The 26352-nt window shown below is 43.0% G+C and overlaps 1 protein-coding gene across 3 annotated transcripts in view; it reads left to right on the top strand.

The window, feature by feature from the left end:
* The window catches only part of ankfn1b (ankyrin repeat and fibronectin type III domain containing 1b), a 136238-nt gene extending 112982 nt beyond the window's left edge, over window positions 1-23256 (top strand). For all 3 annotated transcript variants that reach the window (XM_088439874.1, XM_088439873.1, XM_088439875.1), the window contains 16 exons: window positions 3485-3682; window positions 4330-4443; window positions 4607-4704; window positions 6497-6587; window positions 10839-10946; window positions 14064-14163; window positions 14793-14925; window positions 15250-15369; window positions 15426-15641; window positions 16403-16569; window positions 17436-17586; window positions 18658-18826; window positions 18905-19071; window positions 19140-19347; window positions 20442-21136; window positions 22519-23256. In XM_088439874.1, the coding sequence (XP_088296000.1) occupies window positions 3485-3682; window positions 4330-4443; window positions 4607-4704; window positions 6497-6587; window positions 10839-10946; window positions 14064-14163; window positions 14793-14925; window positions 15250-15369; window positions 15426-15641; window positions 16403-16569; window positions 17436-17586; window positions 18658-18826; window positions 18905-19071; window positions 19140-19347; window positions 20442-21136; window positions 22519-22812 (3029 nt within the window). In that variant the 3' untranslated portion in view covers window positions 22813-23256. The remainder of the gene's footprint in view (window positions 1-3484; window positions 3683-4329; window positions 4444-4606; window positions 4705-6496; window positions 6588-10838; window positions 10947-14063; window positions 14164-14792; window positions 14926-15249; window positions 15370-15425; window positions 15642-16402; window positions 16570-17435; window positions 17587-18657; window positions 18827-18904; window positions 19072-19139; window positions 19348-20441; window positions 21137-22518) is intronic.
* Window positions 23257-26352: the final 3096 nt, after the last annotated feature.

Raw genomic sequence — 26352 nt, 5'->3', positions numbered from 1 at the left:
CTGCGTGTATATACAGTGTATATATACAGATATACACTCATACATAAATACCTCTATGCACATATTTACATACACAAATATATACATATTTACAGATATACATACTGTGTATATATATGCAAATATATATACATATATATATATATATATATATATATATATATATATGTGTGTGTGTGTGTGTGTCGCACATACGCGCACATGCACACAACATCCAGACCTTGATTGGTGAGTGTCACTATAGCAACTGTGCTAGTAGAAAAGGAGACATTAATGAAGCCAGCGCATTCAGTTTTGTCACGACACAGCGGAAAGCAGCTACTGATTTGTTTTCGCTTGAGCTGGCGGCTTGTGGCAAAGCAAAAACAACATGGCCATCGGTTGCCATGGCCGCACAGCGCCGCTTCTCCGACAATATCCGAAGCCCCCAAAGTAGCTCACAGATTTGCCCCTAGCAATGAGTCATTTGCGCTAACGCCATGATACCCTCTTCTACCTTGCGCATGTTTATGTTTTGGTCGCGTGTATGTGTGCATGTGTTGTGTATATGCAGTGTGTACGTTTCTGTGTGTGATGTTTATGTAGTTGACTTTTGTCTTGTTGCGGTGGGATTTGTGTATATAATGTGTGCCATAAAGAGGGGATGAAAAAACTTAGTATTCCACCTCTTCACGTGAGAAAAAAAACAAAACACAAGAAGGACGCCGTAAACTGGGGGTCCAATGTAACTCTGATTTAATTTCTGGACCAAAAAAAAATGTTAAATAGGATACGTTCATAAAAGAACTAAACATTTGTACATTTGTGAAGATGTTAGCTAATTGTTGGAATATCAATTGTATGTTCCATGTATATTCGTATTAAGCTAGCAGGGCCTTTGTTTCTAAATAGTTTTAAATGTTTTGCATTTAATTTGTCAATAAACTTGTACTTGTAGAGAAGTTAAACAGTTGAAAACATTTTTCTTTTGAAGAATGTCTTACTGTTTGCCCAAAGTGAAAAATTAGCGAAACGCCTACTCGTATGTTAGCAGTAAGCTAGCAGGGTTTTGTTTCTAAATAGTTTGAAATATTTTGCGTTTAGTTTGTCAATAAACTTGTACTTGTCGAGAAGTTAAACAGTTGAAAACATTTTTCTTTTGAAGAATGTCTCACTGTTAGCCAAAGTAAAACATTAGCAAACCGCTTACCCGTGTGTTAGCATTAAGCTAGCAGGGCCTTTGTTTCTCAATAGTGTGAAATGTTTTGCGTTTAATTTGTCAATAAACTTGCACTTGTAGAGACGTTAAACAGCTTAAAGCCTTTTTCTTTTGAAGAATGTCTCACTGTTAGCCAAGGTGAAAAATTAGCCAAACGCGAGACCTACAAGTGTCTCTCTGCAGCTATTTCCAGCAAATCCTAGCGTCCATTTCCAAATTAGGATTTCGAAGCCTTCCCCTTCATTAAGTCCTAGCTTGAACCCCGACCTTAAACCTCAACCCCAGCTGTTGCGTTCCACCCGGCCGAGTGGAAGCGTGCGCGGGGGCCAATCAAAGCTTGGACTGACCCCGACCGGCGGCGGAGCCCGCAGCCACCGAGGAGACGCTAAAGGGGCCACGCAATCAAACAGCCAGATGGACATTTTGACACAGAGCTTTAAACTTACTGTCAACAGTGGAATCTAACGCTCAACAGTGGAATCCACTGTGAACAAACGCAGGCCACGCAGACTAAACACAGACTCACACCAATCCTAAACACTTGCTGAGTGAGGGACTGCCAAAAGAAGTACAATATGCTATTGTCTCCCCTGCCTAATACTCAAATTCAGCATTACCTGGGATTATGGTCAAAGGAAAATACGTGTCGTGAAAATAATACTCTTTTTACGTACAGATCCTTGAAAAATCCAGTATTTCTCCTCCCTGCCACTGATTGGTTGTGACATCTGCCATTCTGCCCTTTTGTTTTGGTTCATTTTGGGTGAAATAAATAATTATGATTGTCCACATTGTTTTAGTCAAACTGCAGCCCCTTTGAGACGAAACATTCCTCTCTTGGAGGCTCTTTGGCGCTGCGGTTCATGATTTAAATAGATCAAAATGTTCCAGCACGTTAAGCGAAGGGGGGGAAAAAAAAAAAAAAAAAAACTTAACATGGCAACTTAAATGTATGCTCCCACCATTTTGTTTTCCCCAATTGTCTGGCCCACCACTCTCACTTTCGGTCAGTCTCCTTCTGGATGTTGTCATCACCCCGCAAGAAACGCCCGCTTAAAATGTTTATTGGGACAACAACAAAAAAAAAAAGCGGGCCTGCAAAATGATTTGTCAGGATTTCCCACAGTGCTGTTATATTGTTTCATTCATTGCTGAGTGTTTAGAGCGCTCTGTCGGTTAACCATGTTTATTCATTTCGTCGAAGTCAGCTTTATGAAAGGCCATTGTTACAGAAGAGAGGAATTCGGAAGATTTATGCTCCATTTCTCTGAAGAAAATTAAATGATGCTGCGTTTCTTTTATTCAATGGAAATGTGAGCTGTTTGTGCAAAACTTGTACTGGAGTGCCTTCAACCAGCAAAATATATCGATTAACTACATTTACTAAATTTGTAATGGTATATTATTATTATTATTATTATTATTATTATTATTATTGTGCCACTTTAAGCATCATCGAAACGTAATTAATAAATGAAATTCACATTTTTTTTAGCCTTTATGTACTGTAAGCAAATCCACAAAATAGAAAATCTATCATGAAATTTGTTGACAAGCTCCTTCTGTGGACCTGTCTTTCAAAATAAAACAAATCTTAATTTTTCCAAGCAATAATTAGGTGAGCAATTCAAGGAAGTTGAGCAAAGAATTGACCCGGCTGTCACTACTTTAATAAATGAAGCATAAATGATGACACCGGTTGAACAATTCATTCTGTGAACTTAATATTTATGTATTTTATAAACAATATATTTACATTTGACCCTTTCTAATTGTGGGGAATAGGTACCAGACTGGCCCCTAAATGGTCCATCCATCCATTATCTATAGCCACTTATCTTCACAAGGGTCGCAGGCTTGCTGGTGGCTATTCCAGCTGACTTCTGACATCTGCTTTAAAATTGCAACCTTAATGACAATGCACATTCGTAAAAAAAAAACTCAACAAAATAATTGTACACATAATTTGGTAATTTTCTGCCAGAATAACAGAATATAGTAATAAGTTGTTGCATGTTCTAATGAATTTGCTCTTAATTTGAAAAGAAAAATGCACTCAATACCTGTCAAAATGTCAAATACTGTACTGCCTGAATTGCCCCCATTTGAAAAGCACCGTACTAGCCAATTTCCTGTCTTAGGAGTGTTTTACTTCTGCTGTGACAATCGTGATATGTTTTTGCGGTTCAAAAAAAAAAAAAAATGTCAAAACCCGCATCGGGGTCCTGGGTTATTTCGCAACATTTCCGACTGTCCTACTGACCATTGTTTTCCCGCGTTCCTCAGTCGTGAGCTCGGAGGGCCGATCGGTCCATCTGGCCACCTTGGTGCAGGAGGCCGAGCAGCGCGTGTCGGAGCTTCAGACCCAAGTGGGCAGCGTGGGTCCGGGAGAGCGCGAGGGATCGGAGCGGGAGCGTCAGCTCAAGGCCTGGGAATGGCGTCTGCGGCTTTTCAGGCGCATGCAGTCGGGCTTCGAGCACGCAAGTAAGGTTCTAGCGAGACTTCGATGGCGCCTACAAAGGATTTTGGGGAACCTCTGAGGGAGGCTTGTAGCAGCCAGTCGGTTTTCTTTTTTTTATTTTTTGACTCCTTTTCTCGGCTGCTATTCTGTCTGGGCAAGCTTAATGACTTCCACACTGGGATGCCGAGTGTGTGTGTGTGTGTGTGTGTGCTTATGTGTGTGTGTTAATTTTTATAGGCACTTCATGACACATTTAGTGGCTGGGGAGACAGCCACCCCGCAAAAACAGACACTCACACGCACACACGCCCCCAAAAGCCAAACCAATCTGCACTTTGATGTGAAAGTGATTTTCTTTTCCCCCTACCCACTTCATAATTCCACCCGCTCATTTGATTTGATATGATTCGCGCCCCAACAATTGAAAAAAAAAAGTGATGTTTATGATATCTCGTTCACAATTATCCCCATCTGCGTGCGTTCGCATGCTGAGCGGCTGTCGTCGCGATAGTGACAGTAAATTGCTGCAATTTCACACAAGACTGAGCGGCGCATTGTGCAACCGAGCAAATGATGTCATTAAAGCGATCCGCCGCCGCGCACCGAGGATGCACAAGATCTCAGTCGTCCGTCTGGCTGACTTCATTTTCGTCTTTGTGTCCCCACTTAGAGCCTCCCGACGCTCCCGGCGCAGCCAGTTTGTCTGTCAGCGGCAGCACCAGCCTATCGCTTGATTTCCAGGAACCCCAATGCGTCAACTCTGCTGTGGTTACCAAATACAAAGGTCAGGCGCTGTGCCGGATCAAGCCGACGTCAGAGTTTTTGCAGCGTGCGACCGTGTTGTCTGAGAAGATGCCAAATGTTTGACGAATGCCTTTCTCACCCGCCCCACCGCAAAATACAGTAGTATTAAACCCCGCGGTATGTGATTGTGGATGTGCTTGCAGTGAGCTGGAGCTCCACGCCGTCCTTCAGCTCTTTGCTGGGAGAGGCCGTGGTGGAGGACACCACTGTGCTCCAGTACCACATCACAGGACTCACCTCTGTAAGTCGGTCTCGGAATCCTGTACTGTAGCAGGACAAACATTCAATTAGTTATCAAAATAGGCTTTATTATTATTTTTGTCTGTTTTTTTGACTGGAGAATTCGATCCGGTGGATGAAATCAATTTTTGCGTTGGGCTTAATTGAGTGGTGTTCCTCAGGGTTCGATTTTGGGGCCCCTGCTGTTTATTATCTATTTGCTTTCCTCCAGTCTTTAAAAAGCTGAAATTCTTTGGTCAAAAATTGGACCGACTCACCACATAGGACAATTTGATCCAACAAAAAGGGGTTAGGGTTACGGGGGGTTAGGCTCAAATTGTTGGGCACTGTTATGTACCAAAAACACATTAGTCTTTTGTTGAAAATAATGCTGTAACAACATTAGCTAGCACAAGCTTCTGTTAGGTTGAACAGGCACTTGCTGCTAACATCCACCCTCTTGTACCTTTATGGTAATCATTATAATTAAGAATACGGCTGATATAAAAATGCACATCTGTGTGTCAAAACTCGACTTATGTGGCTGACTGATCAATATTCCTCGAATGGCGTCAAAACAACCCAAAGTTGACTCAAATTGACTCAGGATGTATGCTGGCCCCTTTTTGAGCCAAATTGGATTGCAGTTTCGGTCAACCGTTTCTGGAGTGTCGCATTACATCTTAAAGAAAAACATACTGTTATCACATGATCGTCCGTTCTTTACCCTTAAGACGATTCATCTTCAACTAGGCCTGTACTGTCCGGGGAGCCTTAATTTTCTTCCATTTCAATGAAATTTGAACATAAATTAGTGCGTAGGTTGGCTCTTTAACATCCCACCCTCCTGATTTGAACCCATGTCCCCTTAACCAAAGCCAACTTGAGTTTGAAATTAGACAGTGATTTCGAATTAAACCAGCTAATTGGTCCTGTTGTTGTACATTCAGAAGAGTTTACTTAGGATCTCACATTTTTAGCCGAGGAAGTCCCAAGTCTTAAAATTGGTGTGATTCGAGCCAAGTCAAGTGACCCGACTCTGCCAAATACAGTCCTTCCTTGGCTAACAAAAGGCTTAAAACTACAAGTTGCTTCTCAGTTCCAAATTATGCATTGGTATGTGTCCCAAACCAAAAAAAAAACAGCGAGATCCCATTCCCCCAGATGCTGGTGCCAAAGCTGAAAATTTAGGGCCTGTTATCCCACATTATTTACACACAAACAACATCTCCGAAGTCTTTTATTACACACATCAAACAGCCCACTGAAGTCGCCACCGGTCCAACCGCTCAACCTAAGACTTATGACCTGGCACCAAAAAAAAAAAAAACAATTGAGGAAAACCCAGTGTGTTAGCTTTCCAAATGGCTTCCAACCATTGACGAGCAACAGTTGCCAAACTGTCGCCAAAAAGAGCAGCTTGGTAGCCTGCCACCTGATTTATGTCCAGCCCATGTGGACTAATGGACAATCCCGCCCGTTTGTTTGTGAGAGTGAGGGACGTGCTACTTTTTGCCCCCCCCCCCGAGAACCCCGCTGCCAGCCCCCGAGCTCACTCCTGTCACATGACAGGGGTCAAGGCGAGGTCGGGAAGTGTCGGCGGTTCGGTGATTGATCTGGCTGAGAAAGGAAAAGACTGAAGCCCACTGGGCACAGATGCTGGCGACGCAAATCATTGATACTGTATTTGCATCCATAATAAATGAGACAATTTTCCAAATATTGTCCAGATATTAAAGGACACATTTTCAACAAAATACCACAGAGTTTTGTGCAATATTTGATGTACTCACTACTGTCCCCGTCCTTTCTAGGGGACTCCTTATTATGTCCAAGTGTCAGCCTACAACATGAAGGGCTGGGGGCCAGCGCTGGCTTCGACCCCCAACTACGCCATTCCTTCCAGTAAGTCTCCATTCGACAGAAAAAAAGGAATGTTGAGCTTCCATTAAGATTTTTCAGGTATCTTTACTTTACTTGCATGTTTATTTTGCTCCCTACATTTGAAAACGGATACAGCATCAGTGCTTGATTGTACTTTTTTGTACTGTAATTTCTGTAAAATGATTTGTGGCAAAAGCAACATCACCATGTTCATGAAATTCATCTTAAAGAAAAAGTGAGGTATTTTTTCAGTCATCAAAGTCATCATCAAAGTTATTCAGTAATTCATTATTTTTTTTCACTCGACCTTATCAAAGCTAAGAGGATAGCTGGCTAACCTTTGACAATAAACCCCTATTTTCTTTGTAAAAGGTCTCTTTAAATGACAGAAAAAATGTGTTTGAATATATCTTTTATTCAGGTAAATGCATCAGCGAAGGAAACATGTTTGTTAGCTAGCTAGCTAGCTAGCTAAGAGTACATGTTCTAAACAGCTATCTAGCGCTGAACACCATTGCCCCATCTTCTCAGTATATCCTCTAATTAAATTGGTTAAAATAAATGTTTGAATTTAGCTTTTTTTTTCCATTGAGGGCATCAGCGAAGCTACCGGAACATTTTATAGTTAGCTAGCTTGCTAGCTAAGAAGGTAAGAGGATATGTTACAGACAGCTAGCTAGTGCTTCTCAACATACCTTTTCCCACACATACACTAGCTGTTAGATAAAAGCACTGGTTAAGTTAGTAAAAAAAAAAAAAAAAAAGATGCTTTTTATTATTTTCTTTCAGATGGTGTCAGAAGGCTAAAGGAACATGTTAAGATAGTATCTTAGATAGTATAGTATCTTCTGTGAGGCCTCATTAGTCTAAAGTACTCTGAATAATACACAAAATCTATTCTACTTATCCATCTGGGGGGCAGCCATTTTGTTGCCGAAATTGACATTGTGGTTGCTTAGGTAACGACCAATCAAGTGGGATCATCTCAATGGACAGAGCTGTATAAAATATTCTTAATTCATATTCCACCAAGGAAATGTTCATTAGAATGCCATGTTTCGAGTAGTGAGGCCAAATTTTTGACACCGATTTTTGACTTCATTTCCCCTTGAAGTCCAGAGTCTGCATCCTTTTGCCACCTCCGATGTGTACACGCGTCACGGCTTTCCCACACATTAAGGTCGCTGAGTCACCGAGCGTCATACCTACGTAGCTTTGACATCATCGGCAGGGCCGACAGCTGGACCTTCGGCGGGCCCGTCGGTGGGACCCCCGCCGCTGACGTCAGAGAGTGTAACCGTAGCCCCCGGCCGGCGTTCGGCGCTGGCCGACAAAAGAAGTTGGCCGGCTTCAGTTAACGGTGAAGTCATGTGCGACAACAGCTGAGGCGTTGAGGGCGGCGCTGCCCGATCCGCAACTCATGTCGGGGATTTGACTGTGGGCGCGTTGGCACCCTCGCGGCACATCTGGGGGACACATGAAGGTGTTTGTACACACCAGCGGTGTTTTTGTCTTCTTCTTCTTCTACTAGACTGGGCTTTCCCCCGCTCCTTTATTTTTCTCAACTGTCCACCTTCCTCCCGCTCGCCGAGCTAATTTCGATGTTGCGTGTTTGTGTTTTCCATTTGGGCCTACCACTGGAAATATTTGCATGTCTGTGCTGTAGCGCGCGGCGCAGCCCCAACAGTGGGGGCCTTATACCGGGCCGCGGACGCCCATTAAAGGGCCCGCTTGTCCTGTCTGGACAGGCACCTTTCCGGGAATAGAGCTCACCGTGTTTGGGACCCGCTCGCCCTCCGGGGGGCTCCCGGAGTGGGAGTTGGGGCGAGGGTGGCGCGTGATGGTACGAGAAGGGGGCGCGGGGGAGGCGGGTTTATCGCTGACACATCCTTCGGGGAGCGAGCGAGGGATGCAAAGAGTGCAGGCGCGCTGAAGGATCACTTTCTGCGAGGGGGGGTGGGGGGGAGGTAGAAAGAGTGTGTCTGTGTGATTTCTAATGCGGGCCTAGATAGTGAATAGATTTTCAGTATTCTTTTAATGGAACGTACAGACTTTTCATTGATGCGTCGGTAAATGTCCTTTTACTACTTGTGTTTTTATTGCTTTGGGAGGCAAAGTGTGCTGTGTTATGTTCCAGTCATGCTGCTTGTGTGTGTGTGTGTGTCTGCATGTGTGCGCCGACTGTTCTATGTGTGCGCACCGCTCTCCAAGTCCTCTTAATATACGACTGTATCTGTTTGACAAGAAGCTAATATAGAGGCCGAAATGTTTGGAGGTTTGGGGCAGTTGAAGGACCCCCCAAAAAAAGAGAACTGAAGCTCATTCGATAGGGATCAGAACGTGTTTACATTTACAGTGATTATCAAAACGTCATGCAATAAATAAAAGTCCGTAATGGTATTCTTGCGACTTAATTCTCTCACAGATTTTCATTTATGGCCATAACTTTTTCTATTGCAGGTTTACGTCATATTTTTTTTAACACACTTTTGAGTTATAGTCACAAAATAGCAATTTTATTTTTATAAAATAGACATTTCAACCTTTACTACAGGTGTAGCCAAGTCCGGTCCTCGAGAGCTACAATCCAGCGTGTTTTCAATGTTTCCCTTCAACTAACACACCTGATTCAAATGATGAGTTCATCAGCATGCTTTGCACAATCCTGATAACGAACCTGATTTAAATCAGGTGTGTTGGTAGAAGGTAAACATAAAAAAAGGTTGGATTGTGGCTCTCGAGGACCGGATTCAGCCACCCCTGCTCTACTACATGGATTCATTTATGACCATATCTATTTTATGTTTACATTGCTATTTTCTTGCAAGTTTTCTCTTCCTTTCTCTTCCCATGCGTTAGCATGTCATGCTAATGCTGGAGCACTAGATCACTGTTTGTGGGACTATTGCTGACAGAGGTGAAGAACTGTTTGAAGTATAGTACAAAATCACTCCAATTTTTGTGGTATTGATAAAATCTATATAGAAAATTGCCTTTGACCGACGAATGTAAATTAGCATAGCTTTTATGCTAATCCTAAATGTACAAACTTCAACACGGAGAGCAATACATCTTTTGAGGAGGACGACATTTCCCATGGATTATTTCAAGCGAAATCTCTTGACTCTTATCCAAATGGCAAACCTGATAGCGAGCGTATTCTTTATCCCGCCTCGTTGCGTCTTGGCCCTTCGCATTCTCTCGAGCATATTGAGGAGACGGCATACCAAGTTGCGTTTGTCACCCACGCAACACACGCTTTCAAGCTGTTCTGCAACGTGGCAAAGCAGTGTAATGTTAGCATTTGGAACAAAAAATGGCCATCTGTCATAATGACAGTTTTGTCCTTAAGGCAGAGGGAAATTTTGTGAAAATACAAAGGCTGAATGTAACACCTGATAGGCCTTAATAACTCATGTGACAGTTCAAAGCGCTCGCGCCGTGTACTACATGTCCTCTTTAGACCTGTGTAAGTAATGCTTGAAAGCGTATACAGAGCCATGTTAAATCATGGTGGAACACTATTGTGAAAAATAGAGGAAGGTTGAGATAACATGACACGCCTAATGTATCGTTTCACCGATCCATCTGGGAAAGAGAGGACACAAACCGCTTGAAAAAGAGCATTCCGAAAGCAAATGGCTCTATCTGTTTGTCTTTCGCAGCCAGGTGGATAAATCAAATCAACAACCAGTCAACTGTGCGCCAATATTTCTGAATTGCTTCACTCATGCATAATTCAGGGAATTGCACTTTTCCCAGCTTCAAATTTTGGACCATATGAAACTATTATAACAACATTTTTTGAGATGCATTTTAATAAGATTTATGACATTGAATTTCCTGCGATTTTTGCAACATTCCATTGAGCGGCGGTCAAACAGCAATCAGAAAATTCTTTGACTTGTGTTTCAACTCAAGACAGTAGGCGGCGGTAGAAACCAGTTAATAAATTTAACCGAACTGATGTCACCGAACAAGTTGCGTAATATTAATAAACAACTTCGATTATTACCCCGTGTATAGTTTGCAAAGTGTGTGCACAAAGGTTAATTTCAAGGTAAAGATCAAAGAATTAGACCAAGTACCGCATAAGTAGTTATTCACTAGGTACGAACGGTAACATTTGAAAACCTTCGATCCACTTTAGTGTATTCCGGTGTTTATTATTCCAGATCAAGTGTGAACGCGACACTTCAGTTTCACGCAGTCATTTCCTTTACACCTTTCAGTATGTTTGCAACGTTTCACAATGAGCGTTTCTCTCTGCAGGTTGGAGGGACGTAGATGGCCGAGCTCCCCGTCAAAGAGGCCACAAGGAAGTTCTAGACCAGCTGCTTGCCCAAATAAAAGATGCCCATCAGAGCTGCGTCTGCCACGGTATAATAAACCCTTTCCATTGATTTATTGGCTGCTAAAAGACTCAGCAGTCATACGATCCGCGCAATGATTTACATGCTTGAAACCGCAACCCTTTAAACCAATCAACTATGGATGAGCGTGTGATTTTTAATCCGCCTCCCACTTTTATGACGGCATTAGATTTAACAAGAGGGAGTAGCAAGTTAAAACACGGGCGCCGCAAATATACTTGACCCGCGACGTGAAGGCGACTCCCGAGCGTTGACGTAGCAGCACGAGCTCCGCTCGCGGCTCGTCACGTTAACCCGCGATGCGTTTTCGACAAACACATCAGGAATTTTTTTTTCGGGGCGCCGCGCTAGTTCATGTTACAGAAAACACTCTATCCAAACAAACGTGAGTGATGGGCAGCTGTATTTGTTTTGTTGTTTTTGTCTTTTTTTTCATCTTAGAGTAATTTAGTGGTGTTTTTTTTTTTTTTTATGTGACACATGACAACACTTGCTATAAATCATTTCCCATAGCCGACAACAACAACAAAAACAATCTCTTGAATGAGGGGATGAAGATGGTGCCACATAACCAAAATAAATCAGATTTCAGTTTTCGGACCATTACGTGTTAGTCAAGAGTACTGTTGCAATTGGCCCATTAAATCCACTCTCAAACTCTTAAATTCTTTAACATATTTAAGATTTTTCAAAAATTTAATAAAATCACTTTCCTTTTGTGATTTGGTTACTAATTCAATTATTTTGGGGGAATGTGACGATTCTTTTTTTAAATAATTTGTCCAACACTGCTTAAGACCTCAATCATTCCAGATCTCAACTACAGTTAACATTACATCTCTTTATTTTTCTTCATTACACTATTCTGACTTAGACTTGGAGCCAGATCATGTGGACTCTGACTTAACTAGGACTCAGACCTTTGAGACTCTGACTTCAAGAGGACTTAAAGCCAGAGCTTTATGACTCTAAGTTGACTTAGACTCAGACCTTTGTGACTCGGCTTGACTTGGATCGTAATGTCTAAATTGACTTGACTCGTACCTTTGTGACTGACTTGACTTTGACTCAGACCTTTGTGACTGGCTTGACTTTGACTCAGACATTTGTGACTCTGGTTTTACTTTCACTGGGACCTTTGTGACTGACTTGACTTGGACTCAGGCCTTTGTGACTTACTCAACTTGGACTCATACCTTTATGACTCGAACCTGACTTGGACTCAGACCTTTATGACTTAAACTTGACTTGGACTCGAATATCTGTGACTCTGACTTGATCTGGCCTTGGATATTTGTGACTGACATAACTTTGACTTTCATGACTCAATATTGACTTCGACACGACCTTTATACATGTACTCAGACCTTTGAGACTGACTTGGACTCATAGCTTTGTGGCTTAATCTTGACTTGACTGACCTTTACGATTCGAACTTGACTTGGAATCGATAAAAGTTGTCAAGGACTGCAGTACATTTCCACCACCTGAAACAGTAAGTCAATCTACTTTCGCAACTCAAACAGGCAGCTCCAGTAGCTTAGTGAAATATTTGTACTTTGTTACTCCTCATCATTCCTTGAAAGACGCATAAAACTCAATAATGCGACCCCGTCTTTCCATGACTCAGCCCTCCCCCCCGGCTGAATACTTCTCTCTCGGTGACAAAGTGCAGATCGGCCTCTCGCGCACTCAAACTGTTTATATCGCCAAACACTGGCAGCTGTAAGCTGCTCCCATAAGTGTCAAAAGCTGTCCACACTGACTCTCATACATGACGGCCCGACCGCATTCAGCACTGACAGCCTGGTCCAGCCCCTAAACACACTCTCCCACTTACTATTGTCCAGTGTGGCGCGCTAGCCCGTGAATGGAGGGACACCCGGCATAATAGTCAGTATTGAGCACGCTAGCCGTTCTTCAGACGACGGCTGATTGAGCTTGAAAGTTCAGCCACGGTAGCTAAGGTGCCGTGTCCCCGGGTCATGTTTGTTATTCCTGTTAGAGACGAGTTCTAGGCTGGAGTCGGGAGAAGGCATAAATTAAGCTGACTTAAAGCAGTCGCGCGCGCACTGGAGCACGCGGCGCCCTAGCGGCCCTCATTCCCGTCTACAGTACAGTCCATACATATACACATATAAAGATAGACATAGATACACATGTACAGGAACAGACACAAATATTCAAGCGCATGCCCGCCCGCTCCCCCTTGTCCAAACACAATTAATTAAACTGTGAAAGAGGCCTTGACTAACACTGGCACCCCAGCAGTCAGCCCGACTTGTCTGTCTTACTCAGTGTCAAGCGCGGCGAAATCGGGGGGAGGGGGGGGGGGGGGGGGGTGCGTTCGAGGGGCGCTGTTTTTACTCCACCTCCTCGTGTCCACCTGAAGGGAAAATTAGTTCGCCCGGACTCCTGAATGAGGCGATTTATTGACTCTAAGTGGCCTGGGGGCGCGAGTATGATCACCTGGGAGGGGAGGGAATCCGCGCGGGGTGTCTAATGAGTTGGGAGGTGCGTTATCTCACCAACAGGCGCCCGCACAAACACACGCACGCACACACCTCCCTCTCTGGCCTCCAACCCCCCGAAGGCCCACTAAAAATAAACACGTCCCCACAGACTTAACTGACCTCCCTGTCAGTGAGTGGCGAAGGGTTAAGACGCACACACACACACACACACACACACACACAAACTACTACAGCGCCTTGGCTCCACTCGCTGCTCGAGACGTGCCATGCTCCAGCAGCTAAAGTATGCGCAGGTAAACATGCACGCACACACACACAGTTAGTGTCCCTCTGGGAGTTGCGAGCTAGTGGTTCCCTCAAGGCCCATAGTCTGCCGCGGGCTGTCAAATGGTGCCGCGCCACTGGAGCGCACGAAATGTCAAAAAACATTCCACTTTGAGCGTGTTGTTGAACGTGTCAGGTTTGTTGTCAATTAGGTAACAGCCTGTCACAGGAGGAGATGTGTCAGGACGCAGGTATTCATTGGTGGCAGCCAGTCAGAGTAATGGGCACAATTTGTCACACTGAGCAGTGAAGGGGAAAAAAAAAGAAAAAGAAAAACATACACGCGCGCACACAATGTCATTTATTCATTATTCTTATCCCCACAGAACAGTGCAAAGCTCCAGCGCAAGGCAGAAAACATTCGGTGTCCAAAAGCCTGCGTCATCTCTTTCAACCAAACAGCAAGTTTGTCAAAAGCTTGAAAAGGTATGCGAGATTAGCAAACCAAATTTGGAAAGAAAAAAAAAAATCTGAAATCATCTTGCCATTGCTCATTTAGTTAAAAAAAAAAAAAGTTGTTTTCATTCTAAATCATGCATGATAATGTGTACAAACATTCAATTGTGCTTATGTGCAACACCAATCCAAAGTTTGGAAACACCTTCTAACCCATATAATCTCAAATGCATTAAAAGATAATCATGCTAAATGCACAGCTGTCAACTTAAATTCATTCCAGCTCATAAAGCATCATCCACATCATCAAGCTGACTCAGGAAATCGCAAAATGTGCAAAGCTCTATTTGGGCAAAAGGAACCCTTGTGCTGTATTTTGTCCAATCCTTTGATCTGTACATCAAAAGCAATTAATTTAAAAGGGAAAGCATGGAAAGGGAGCTGAAATTTCACCCCAATGGTGACAGTATGTCAAATTTTAACATGGCACGACCACTTAGTTATCACACTACCATCCCTTATGCCATCCCTCAGCGAAAATACTGCAAGAATGATGTGGAAGAAAATGACCCAAAAATATTCAAAATGCTGCACAAGAGCTAATCATTTTAAACTATACAAAATATGCTGTTCTTAAACGCAATTTGTTTTCTTTCCAGGGGACTTTATTTGACGGCCGTCTTCTACAGAGATGACAGTATCGTAGTGACCCCCGAGGACCAGATTCCCATCGTAGAGGTCGAGGATTCCTGCCCCAGCTCCCTGATGCAGGATTTCCTTTGGTTCACAAAGGTACACGCAGGGCCGAGCCTCATCATTATTCATTTTTTAAACCCATCTGTGGTATTTTGACCATTTTTGGGTCATATTCTTCCACATCTTTATCGCAATATTTTAGCCAAGGGATGGCACAATTATGGTAGTGTGATATCTAAGTGATCGTGTGCCATGTTGAAATTTGACATATTTTCACCATCTGGGTGAAATTTCAGATCCCTAGTGCCTTCTTTCAAAGCTTTCCATTTTATGTTAAATTCCTTCCACGTAAAGCTCAAAATACCACGAAATAAATTACTTTTACTTCCATGCTGATGATATTTTACCACCGTTTAAAAGGTGTCCCACTTGTGGGAGGAGATTCCCTGGTTGCAGCAGTGTCTCAATCCCACGCAGTCATCGTGTTCTTGCACCCTGCAGACGCGCCTCAAGATGCTCCAAGCCGTCTCGCATCTCCAGGTAAGACTTTAGAAACCCCGGGATGGAACGCTCGCTGACGTGTTTCCTCCTCCCAGGGTATGCTGGGGACGCAAGACCTGGGCCAAGTGTATTTCGAGCCAATCAAAGACAAGCACGGCAACGTCCTGCTGGTGCTCCTGAAGGACATGAACGCATCTCCCAATCTGGACGGCGTGCGCTGGATGCAGCTTTGCAAACTGCAGCTCCAACGCAAGTCCATTTCCTCCCCCGATGAGCCCACCGCTCTGGATATGCTCCTCATCACTCTACACGTATGTATTTTCACACTGCCGTCAAAAAATCAGATACAGGTCGGATAGGGGCAAAAACAATCTGAATTGTGTCACTTCAGGCTGCAGTGTGAACCTAGCATGAAAATAATTTCATCATTCAGTAAAACATACAATGATGTTTTTAAATGCAGCCAAGACATACATATATATATATATATATATATATATAAAAATTAAAAAACACTTCAGAGGGATGGACTTATATTCACGTTTTTATCAAATTCACCCAAATTGCAGTGAAAATGGAGTTTCGACTCCTACTCGAAATCGACTCGGAAAAAATAGGGGAAGTTCCAATCTCATCCTTCTACTCCCTGTTCTGTTTCAAAGCTGCTCACTCAAGCACTTTTATATGACATTTGAATGTGTTTATGATGCCTTGCCTTGCGTGTTTCTGAAAGCGGCAATTCATCAGTCTGGAACAAATTTCCCAGTATGTTTTGTTTGTTGAACTTATTAAAGTCGGTGCCAGTGTTGCAAATACTGTACTGTCTCCGCTATTAGTCGATTTGGCCTTGCGGTTGCGAAACAATGGTGGACAAATTCCTTTTTGGCTAAACCGCAATTCCCTGAAATACTTGCTTTGTGCTCGGTTACCGCTAAACTGTATCGTGAAATACAGCAAAATATACATAGCGGGGGCCATTTTGGAATGCGTGAGAGCTGCTGGCGGGAGAATAGACAATACCAACAACCCAAAGGATTATGATCTTTTTTTTTTTTTTTATTTCTGTCCGCAGGAGAAGCTTGCTTATCACCGTCGGAGCAGGAAGCTTTTGTGCCCCGGCTTGTACCTGGGATATCTGAAACTGTGCACCTCCGTGGAGCAGATCAGAGCGCTGGTGCCTCAGAAGCTCCCCAACGTCCTCTGTCACACCAAGATACGAGACAACAATAACGTCTCCAGGTCGGGATCATTTTGGCCAGCGATTCTCAAACGAGAGTCAGGGGAGCCGTAGCTCGGGGCCTGAAATATATTTCGTTGCGATTCAAAAACAATAGCACTGCGTCTGAATATACGAAAACAAATACTGAGTAGTAATGATTTAATCAAATTTATTTTATAAAAGTATATGGCAAATAAAGATTCTGCATGATTTATTTTTAAGGTTTGATTTTTTTTTTATTCCAGTTTTATGATTTTTGCCCACCTTTTCCTGTTTTGTTTTTTTTTACATTTTTGCGAAGGTTCCTTTCGACATTTTTTTCAGTTAGTTGGGCTATTTTTTACATGGATTTTTTTTAAATGTTTCTAAAAAGTGTCTAGAAGAAAACCGTTTCAATATAAAAGTAGATTTTTATATAATAAAATAAGTAAATTATTTTAGATTTTACATATTACATATTTTACATTTTTTTACATATTTTACTTTTTCCTTTTTCAAAATATAGTCCATTACAGGATCATTTTTTTCTGTTTTGGGGCTTTATTTTTGTTGGATTTGTTGGGGAAAATTGTCTTTCATTCCATTAAATATTTAAAAAAATAAATACATATTGTCATTAGAAAAATTAACTCTGAAAAAAACGGTGGGTAAAATCCGTAAAAATGAAAAACCACTCTAAGATAGTAGAAAAAAATATATATATTTGTCGTATGGCACATGAAATTCTTAAAAAAAAGAACGTTCCTAACAAGCGAAAAGTTTCAAGTCATCAAATGTCTCCCCTTTCCGGGCTCCCTCGACCCGAGAATTTTGCATGTCGTTGGTCTCCCTGCGGCCTCTGAAAACGGCTTGGACATGTTTTCTGTGTGTGCGCGTGCTGCCTCAGAGATGAGTGGCAATGGCTGCAGGCGCAGAGCTCCCTGGAGGAGCCCATGGAGCCGGAGGCCGGCGCGCAGAGCGGCCCGCGACCCCTCCTGCACGACCTGCGGAGCGCCATCAAGGATCTGATCGCCCACATCAACGTTCCCGGCAATCAGGTCAGAACCAGGCCAACACTGCGTGGTCCTGAAACCAGACAATGCGCATTATGCCGTATTGTCTGCAAAGAGATGAACCTCTATTACTTTATTCCCACGGGGAATTTCTGGTCAGACCGCTAACTTCCATGTTCAGGGAATAAAATTTGCTTTCTGTACGTTGTAAGACTATGAAGATCAATAAACACGTTTTGGTGGGATTGGGTTACTTGGATTACTTACTTACTTTTTTGTTTGTTTGTTTTGGAGAAATTTAATCTCATGTTTTTAAAAATATTTAAAGGTATATTAGTTTGAAATGAAAGGGAAGATAAACTTCAAATGATAAAAAAAAGTATAACTAAAAAGCAAAATCATTATTTTTTGCATTTATTTTTATTTGAGTAAATAAGCAATTTGTATGGCATGAATAATAATGCATCCAAACTAAACAAACAATTCCCCAATTTTTTATTGAAAGTTTTGAAAATTCTTACACAAGGTCCAGAGTGAGTATGGGCTACTGACTTTTACTTTTTTTTTTTTTAATTTATAACATTAGCTCTAGGTATACTTTATAAAAAAATAATGTATTGCTTTGAAATGAAAATGCAGAAGCAGAGTTTATGAAATTTAAAGCATTCTACAGATACATTGCGCTGAATTTTATATATACAGTATACACACACACACACACACACACACACATATATATATATATATATATACACACACACACACACATACGTACGTACACATACATTTGACTTCCAAGTAAGCTGTAGACATGCCACTGCTTGATTGAGTTGGGGAAAGAAAAGGAAAAAAAAAGGACATTCTTTCTTCACACACATGCAAAATGAAAACATTCCACCGGATTAACTTCCGGTCAATAACTGATGAGAAGTGGAAAGCAAAGCGAGAGCCACACTTTCAGCCGTTTATTTGACGGTACAAACAGGCAAACTCATTCACTGCCAGTGACGTCTATAGACGTCACATAACTTTGTCCGTTCATGTTTTGGCTGGGTTTGAATCGATAAGCGTGTCCGGAATCGGGAAGCGCTGATCCACGTTCCCGTTGGTTTCCAGGCACAGGATTTCCGGATCTACACGCAGGAAGTGTTGGAGTTCGGGGACAAGGTGTCCTTCCTGCTCCTCCTCCCCCCTTGCGACGAAGTGTGCACAGCTCCCGGTCAGAATAATCCTTACTCGCCTCGCTCCGGCTTCCTCACGCTGCCCCTGCAGATTTTCGAACTGGGTGAGCACACGCCGTGTGAGAGGACGCCGAACTCCATTGCCGGCGTTTAATCGAGCGCCTCCGCGTCTCCCCCGCCAGTCCACTTTAACGCCTACTGCCCCGGTTTCATCGGCCAGTACTGCCGGGTGTCGGCCCTGCTGGAGCTGGAGTCGCTCATGTCCCAGCAGGCCCTGAGGGAGGCCTTCTCGGAGGATGAGCTGGCCGCCGCCAAGAAGAAGCACCAGCAGCTTCAGGAACACCTTCAGGTACAAGACTCGGCGATGAGACTTGCGAGGCGATGTGGCTTGAACGCAGCCGTGCTTGATAACGGCAGCAAATGGAGGAGGTGTGGCGCGACGCCAGGTGGATCATGGAGGCCCTGCAGTATGCCCGCTACAAACAGCCCACGGGAGGCATCGCCATCAGCAGATTGATCGACTTCTCCAAGGAAGTGATGCCCGATAAGCCCGCCTCCACCTCTTCCCAACCGGACTTCATGCCCTCCCCCATTCCTTCCCCGGAACCTTGCCGCAAGCACTCAGGTATGACGCAACGTCGATACTCATTGCTTAAAGGGTTAAAACCATGTAAATGAGATGAGGAGTCAATGTGTGCTCATGGTGTGACAGATCATGAAGCAGCGTATTGCTAATTTGTATTTTAGTGAAAAGAACAATAGGTTTTTCAAATTAAGAGCAAATCAATCGGAACACTGGCTGTATATTGTTAAAGTGATGAGCTGTATTTTTTGCCATCTTCTCAAATATTAGTAATCCCAATTGGAACACCAAGTTGCATCGAGCTAAAAAGTATTACAGTGACACTCTTTTTTTTTTTCAAATTAAGAGCAAGTCAAGTGGAACACCAAGCAGCATATGTCTAAAAGTATTTTAGTGACATGAACAACTACATTTTTCTTTTTAAATTAAGAGCAAATTAAGTGGAAGAAGAAGTAGCATATTGCTGTAAAGTATTCTAGTGACAGGAACAGTGCAGTATTCTTTTCAAATCAAGAGCAAATAATTTGGAACATAAAGTAGCCTATTGCTAAATTCTATTATAGTTATACCTTTGCAAAATGATTAATATCTTTATTTATTTATAGCCATTCAAATTCAATGCCTTGACAGGAACAAGACATTCTTATTTCTAAATTAAGAGCAAATTAATTGGAACATGAAGCAAATTGTTGCTAATTTGCACCGTAGTGATTCTTTGAAAAAGTTAATTTTCCTTTATTCTGTTAAGGTTCATCTGGTTGTCATTCGTTGCACAATTTTCCGCCACACGAGCCAGTTACACAATTCATTTTTAAAATATATTTTATGTTATCATTCATTTATGGATTTACTTATTTACTTGCTGACTTGGACGGGGGGCGGCTTGGCTGAAAAAAAAAATAAAACGTCACAGCGGCTTCTTCATTGACAATCACTGTTCTAAAATTGATTCGATCCTTTGTCCATTTTACCTACACACATAGGACATCATTCGAATGGATGTCCTCGACTGAGCACACTAGGACTTAGTAGGGTAGCACCAATGCGTCAAAAACTAAGGTCCACCGCAGCGGACACAAATGAACAGCCTCGGTCTCAGGACGATATACAGTAGCATCGACGTTTCTCTGGTTCAGACTTCGCAGGTCTGTCCGACGAGGAGGGCTCCTCCGAGGTCTTCCTCACCACCGACAGCGATTACGACTCCAGTCGCGCCCAGAGCCCCCGCGAGTTGGACCTGCTGCCGCCGTCCCCGCTCTCCACCTCGGCGCCCCCGGAGCCCCGCGGCTTCCTCCGCAGCGACGGCAGCGGCTCGGGAGCGGGGACGGGCAGAAGCGGACAAGGGGCCGGGAGCGGAGCCCTGAGGGACTCCACTCCGGACGTCCTGCGAGCCTCGGAGCAGCAGCGGGGCCGCGAGCTCGGGAGGCTCTGCTGCGGCGGCGAGCGGCGGCGGGGGCCGCCCGAGCTTTTCGACAGTGACTTCATCCTGCCCAGCCGGCAGATCGAGCTGTTGCACATCACGGAGAAGCGGCAGGCTTTCTGCGTGCGCACCAGCAGCCTGGAGTTCCCCTCGGCCGCCGCGGCCAACCGCCACTCGTGCTCCCAGCGCGCTTCGCCGCCGCAGCGTTCGCACAGGCCCTCGTCGGTGGACCGCTGTTGTTCGGCCCGCCGCGGGCCGCAGCAACCCCCGCCCGCCCGGACGCTATCGGAGGACAGCGGCACCCAGCAACTCTCGTCCCCGCGCCCGCCGGCCCACAGGAAAAGCTCCCACGCCACGCTTCGGGTGTACCCCCAGTACCCCACGGGACTTCCCAAGGAGACCAGTGTCAAGGTTTATTTTTCATCTATTATTTTAGCTACTAACTATGGCAGGGGTGTCAAACTCGTCTAAGAAAAGTGAGCCGGACCAATAAAATCAGGGTGCATATTTATAAAACTTAAAAACAACTTATTTATAATTTTTTTGTAATACTGTCCTAAATAGTACAAGTAAAAAATAGCTGTTAATCATAAACTAGCATCACTATTATTCATAAAACATTACAAGTTTTTCGTTCATTGAAAAAAAAAAAATTCTGATCATTTTAATACTTAACAAAATCCTCTCATGGGCCGCATTAAACCCATTTTGGGGCCAAAACCGGCCCGCGCGCTGCTGGTTTGACACCACTAAACTACGGTCTTCTAATTGCTTGAACAAGGGCTTGCAGGTTCTCTATTTTTCCTAAATGACTTGCAAAATAACAAACAAAAAACCTTTGTTAAAAGAACATTAGCTCATTTTTGCGCTTCCATTTGGGCATTTCTCTGAAAAATTGCCGTTCATTTTTCAAGCTTGTTTGTCACTACTTTTGAATATTTTAACTTTAAAGCTGACAAGTAACAAAAAAAAAAAATCATAAAACAATTTATAGTTAACAGCAAAATGCTCAACTAAACTATCTGGTTTCATCTTACAGGCGTATGCTAGCTTTATGCTAACATATAGCAAAAAACAGACAGGCTAAAAGAAAGGGTATTAGCATAGATTTAGTATCATTCCACACCTTTAAACTACTATTAAGGACGCGGAGCAGCGACAACCTGAAATGGAATCCTCAAATCTCACTTTTCAGAAAACATCCAAAAAATGTTGTTTGTTCAACCATTAGCTTTACATCATAAACGTTAGCAAGCTATTTTCAACAATTTACCTTTAGCTAGCCTTGTAAAATGGGATCAGCGATTTGTGAAATGGGTACGGGCCAATAGAATAGGAGCACCTGGTGAAATATTTTTGTTTTTTTGTGCTTTTTTCCCATTATGCGAAAGAATGCGCGACAACCTGAGGTCAAAATCTTTGGGGTATTTTTTGACAAATTTTTTAACAATTTTTTTCAAAGATTTACAACATAATATTCCGTTTTATTCCGTATTTCACGCTTCAAAACTGTCAACTTCGTAGAAAATAGCGTGAAAAATTATTCAATCATCTTTTTCTCATTCTTAGCTTGCTTCTTATTCCTATTGGCCCGTACTTAAATAAATCAACAATATATTGAGCGACTCATCGCATGGGTTTTTGAGAAGCTCCACCCCAGCGATGGATCAAATGTTCTCCACCGCATTGAGACACGAAGAAATCGAAGCTAACCGGTTTCCGAACTTGAAATCAGTACTGCGTAATGTGGCAATAAAACTAGCAAACGTGACGCCTTCCCGTCTCGCCCTTAGCTTTGCGTGACTCCTTGCACGTCCGCGGGGGAGATGGTCCAACTGGTGGTGCAAGAGATGAACCTGGTGTCCCGGCAAATGCTCGGCGGCGATTCGGACCAGGACGCCTTCTACGGGCCCGAACAGTTAAAGCACTTCGGACTGGTGCTGGTGGTGGACGAGCGGGAAAAGTGGCTGCAGGATGACTTTTGCCCCCTGGAGCTTCAAAACCCCTGGCTGAGGGGTAAGTTGTGCGTGCGCATTAAGGCCTACTCGCCCCTCGCGCTCCAACACAACCGAGCCACGACGGTGTGAGCGGGATACCGTCTCGTTGTCTCACGTTCGCCGTGAAAATGGATTTTTGACGTCCGGAGCCGTCGATGGCAGCGAATGAGTTAAAACGGGAAAATTCCCTTACTTTGACGATAGTCTTTGTCCTGTAGTCCACATCCGTGTAGCGCCGGTGGGATTTTGTCAAAATGAACTCAAACCAGCAGATTAGCATTCTTAAAACAACAAGCAATACTTTTTTTTTTTTTTTTTCAACAAGGAACAACGCATCTTCCAGGAATTGTGCTGAATTTATAAAACGTGTCATCAAAATTTGACCAATTCAGTGTTTTGCTGTTTGGAAACGGTGCTCATACTTTCCCCCAACAAAAGACTTGAAATATGTGTTGGGTTTTTTTCAGAGGAGCAACAATAACTTGAAAAAAAAAAAAAACTCGGGACCAATCATGACAAGGCATTCTTCACATTCCATTCAAATTAATGTTTACACCTCTCACTCAGATTTTTGGGGACATATTTTCATCCAAATAAAAAAAAAATGCTTGACGGTATTGCAAAATAATTGTAGCAGGAACCTCCGTCGCTCACGTGGGAAAAGTGTTTACGAAGTTTACGAAAAGAACGAAAAAGTGTGCTTATGTGCTTTTACTAGGGATGGGACCAGACGCAAAATCTCACATAATTTTGTCATATAAAATAATGCCCAGTATTAATTTTGATCGCAAAAATTAACTAGCAAACGTGAAAATATAAACAAACAGGAAGAGTACTTTTGTTACCGGCTGATTTTTCAGATGCGGCTAAGCTAGTTTAACAAAACGCACGCAGCTTGTGTTAGACTTAGCCTCGTATGTTCAAAAGGGATCAGTACCCATGGCAACCGCTTTTAAAAGTCAATCGACTGCTCTCTGGATCACTCCAGCTTTGCTAGCTATCAGCAAATTTATGCTAGCGGTTGTGCAACAGTTAACATACAATAGAATGGAAGCGTAATTATGTTGTTTATTAATGCCCCGAATTGGCGAATTTATAGCAAATTTGCATTGTTTGCATCGGTAGTCGCGACTCGCGGCTAACTTAACTGTTTCTGCGGGTAAAATTTCAAAATAAAAGCGTTCCAAGGCAGGTGCTAAGGTTTATTTTGAAGTCTCGGCCGGCCTCCTCACCACATTTGATGGTGTGTTTTACTGTCATGCAGAGCATTATCAAACACAAAAAAAATGATCTCGCGCGGCACAGGGACAGGAAATCTCCTGGCGCTCTAATCTCGCCAGATCTCGTCCAAGATCTCGTCCAAGATCTCGTCCCATCCCTATTGCTTATGTGCTTCTACTGTATGTCGTTTCAAAGTGTGCATTAGCTTTCAAGGTTAGCTTTTTCTCCTGTGTTAGCGCTTAGCTTCTTTTGTTGTTTACTGTTGCTTATTTTGATTTTTATGAGGGCCGATTGCAAAAAAAAACAACAACAAAAATGTCACGTGTGTAAATAGACACAGCAAAGCAGGTGTTGAATGTATTGTAAGAGAAACAAGATGGCGCGCCTCATAAACGTGTATGCTAGCCGTGTGTTTACAAGAAGCTGTTGGTGGAGCCATCAAGCGGAAGTCATGAAGAAGGTCACTTTTATGCGAAAATCTATTTTTATTGAACAATAAATGATGACACCCCCACTCCCTCTACCCCCTAAAAAAAAAATCTACATTGCTGTCTTTATTTTTGTTTTGGGTTTCAAATTTTGATGTGAATTTTAAGATGGTGTGCGACCAGTCATTGTTTTATCCATACTTGCTCTGACATTGACCGTTGACTCAATTCCTTGCCAAGAACACGTCCGACGACCGCTCCGTTCGTTTGCCAATATGCGACCGGTCCCTGGGTGTCATCCAAGGTCGCGCCCTTGATGCGGACCCGCAGTTTAGAAAATAAGCGCCTGGCCTCTTGTGTGTTTTGGTTTGCGACGACTCGAATGTTAGCACGCGCGTTAGCCGCTACGCTGGAGCGCATGGAGAGCGCATTGAAGCCTATTGCCCTGAAGCTGGCCAGCTAGCTTTCAGCGGGCTCATATCACAGCGCCACATGTTTTCTCAACTCCTGAGCAAATAAAACGTCGCGTGCTTCCCTGTCAACAGATCCTACAGACACTAATGTGCACAAGCGCACACACAGATGGACGCACACACACTGATGCATAAAGACGTGTAAATGCACATGTGTAGCATTAGGAAGATTTACACATTTGTCCTGCATCAAAGCAAAAACAAACACACTATGTGAGGCATGGTATCACACGCGCGGTCGACACACTGCGCCTTTAAGAGCAGCCCTTTGCTGTTTATTGACAGTAACTTAAGAATTGTACTGGAATTCTGGCACCTCCTAATTTTAAACCTTCTGACTCCCCAAGGACCCGCGCTAAATATAACCGGCTGGCTTATATCTGAGCAGCTATAAAGCAAACCTTTAAAAAAAAAAAAAAAGAAAAAAGTCTTGAATAGTGTCATTCATGGAAGCACGCTCAGCTCAATGACTCATCACAATACAGGCAGTATCAAAAAAAGAGACCGCTGTACAGTACTGTACATATTAAAAATGGGACAATGGATAATGAATGACCACACTTTTTAATTAGAAACCAACTTTTTTTTTAATTCAAAATGAGATTTTAGACAGCTCTCTTCCCATAAAGATCTTTCAATGAGTAACATCAGACCCACAGAAGAGAAATTTGACTCACCTGGAGCGTTCAAAAGTGATCAGTAGCAACAGCAACCGTTTCATGGTGTCAGCATGGAAATGCGCACTCATTTTCATTATATTAACCTGCCTTGGAAAAGTAGTTTATGCTTGATGCTGTGCAACAGGCGACGTACAATAAAATTTACCGTAATTCCCCAAATATAGGATAAATCTAGGTATAGGACACACCCTTTAAGTTTAAGGCCAAATTCTGGTATTTTCTGTAACGTGTATAACAGTTTGGCGACAATGGAAAAACTATAGCATAACAGAATAAATCTCATCTTTCAAAATTTGTCATATTTTCTCGTGTTCAGAACTGAAAGTTCTATATTTTTGGCAGGTTATATTAAGTGTCTTTCAAATTTCCCACATTGTGAGCAGTCGGTGAACACTGCGCCAGCGTAACTTTGAATACGCTGGAAGCAGTCGTTTTTCTTTTTCCTCTCGACGCAGCTCAAGTTCATCTTGCCATACTCACAGTTTATGAGAGTGCGTATATGCCAAAAGACCGCAATGAATAAACGGTCAAACGGAATACACTGCCGTGTTCTCTAACCGGAGCACTCAGCGGCATACCATGCCACTCTTAATTGAATCAGCCGGAGACTTCATAACCTTTACATGATCCTCTCGGTTTTAGTAGAATTGGAGCGTGTGAACAAGGATGTACTCGGACATTGGTTCAGTCTGCTCACTTCTTTTATCAAAAATAGTGCCTCAGAAATAATACAAGATGCTGTTAGCTGCATCAGCACTGGCTGCTAACAGCCAACCGATTTCCATCCTCTAGCTTGTCACATTAAGAATAGGGCGTCATAAAAATGTG

The sequence above is a fragment of the Hippichthys cyanospilos genome, chromosome 17 (assembly GCF_059441005.1).
Source record: "Hippichthys cyanospilos isolate Australia breed blue-spotted pipefish chromosome 17, RoL_Hcya_1.0, whole genome shotgun sequence".
Lineage (NCBI taxonomy): Eukaryota > Metazoa > Chordata > Actinopteri > Syngnathiformes > Syngnathidae > Hippichthys > Hippichthys cyanospilos.
This window is presented reverse-complemented; position numbering and strand designations above follow the sequence as displayed.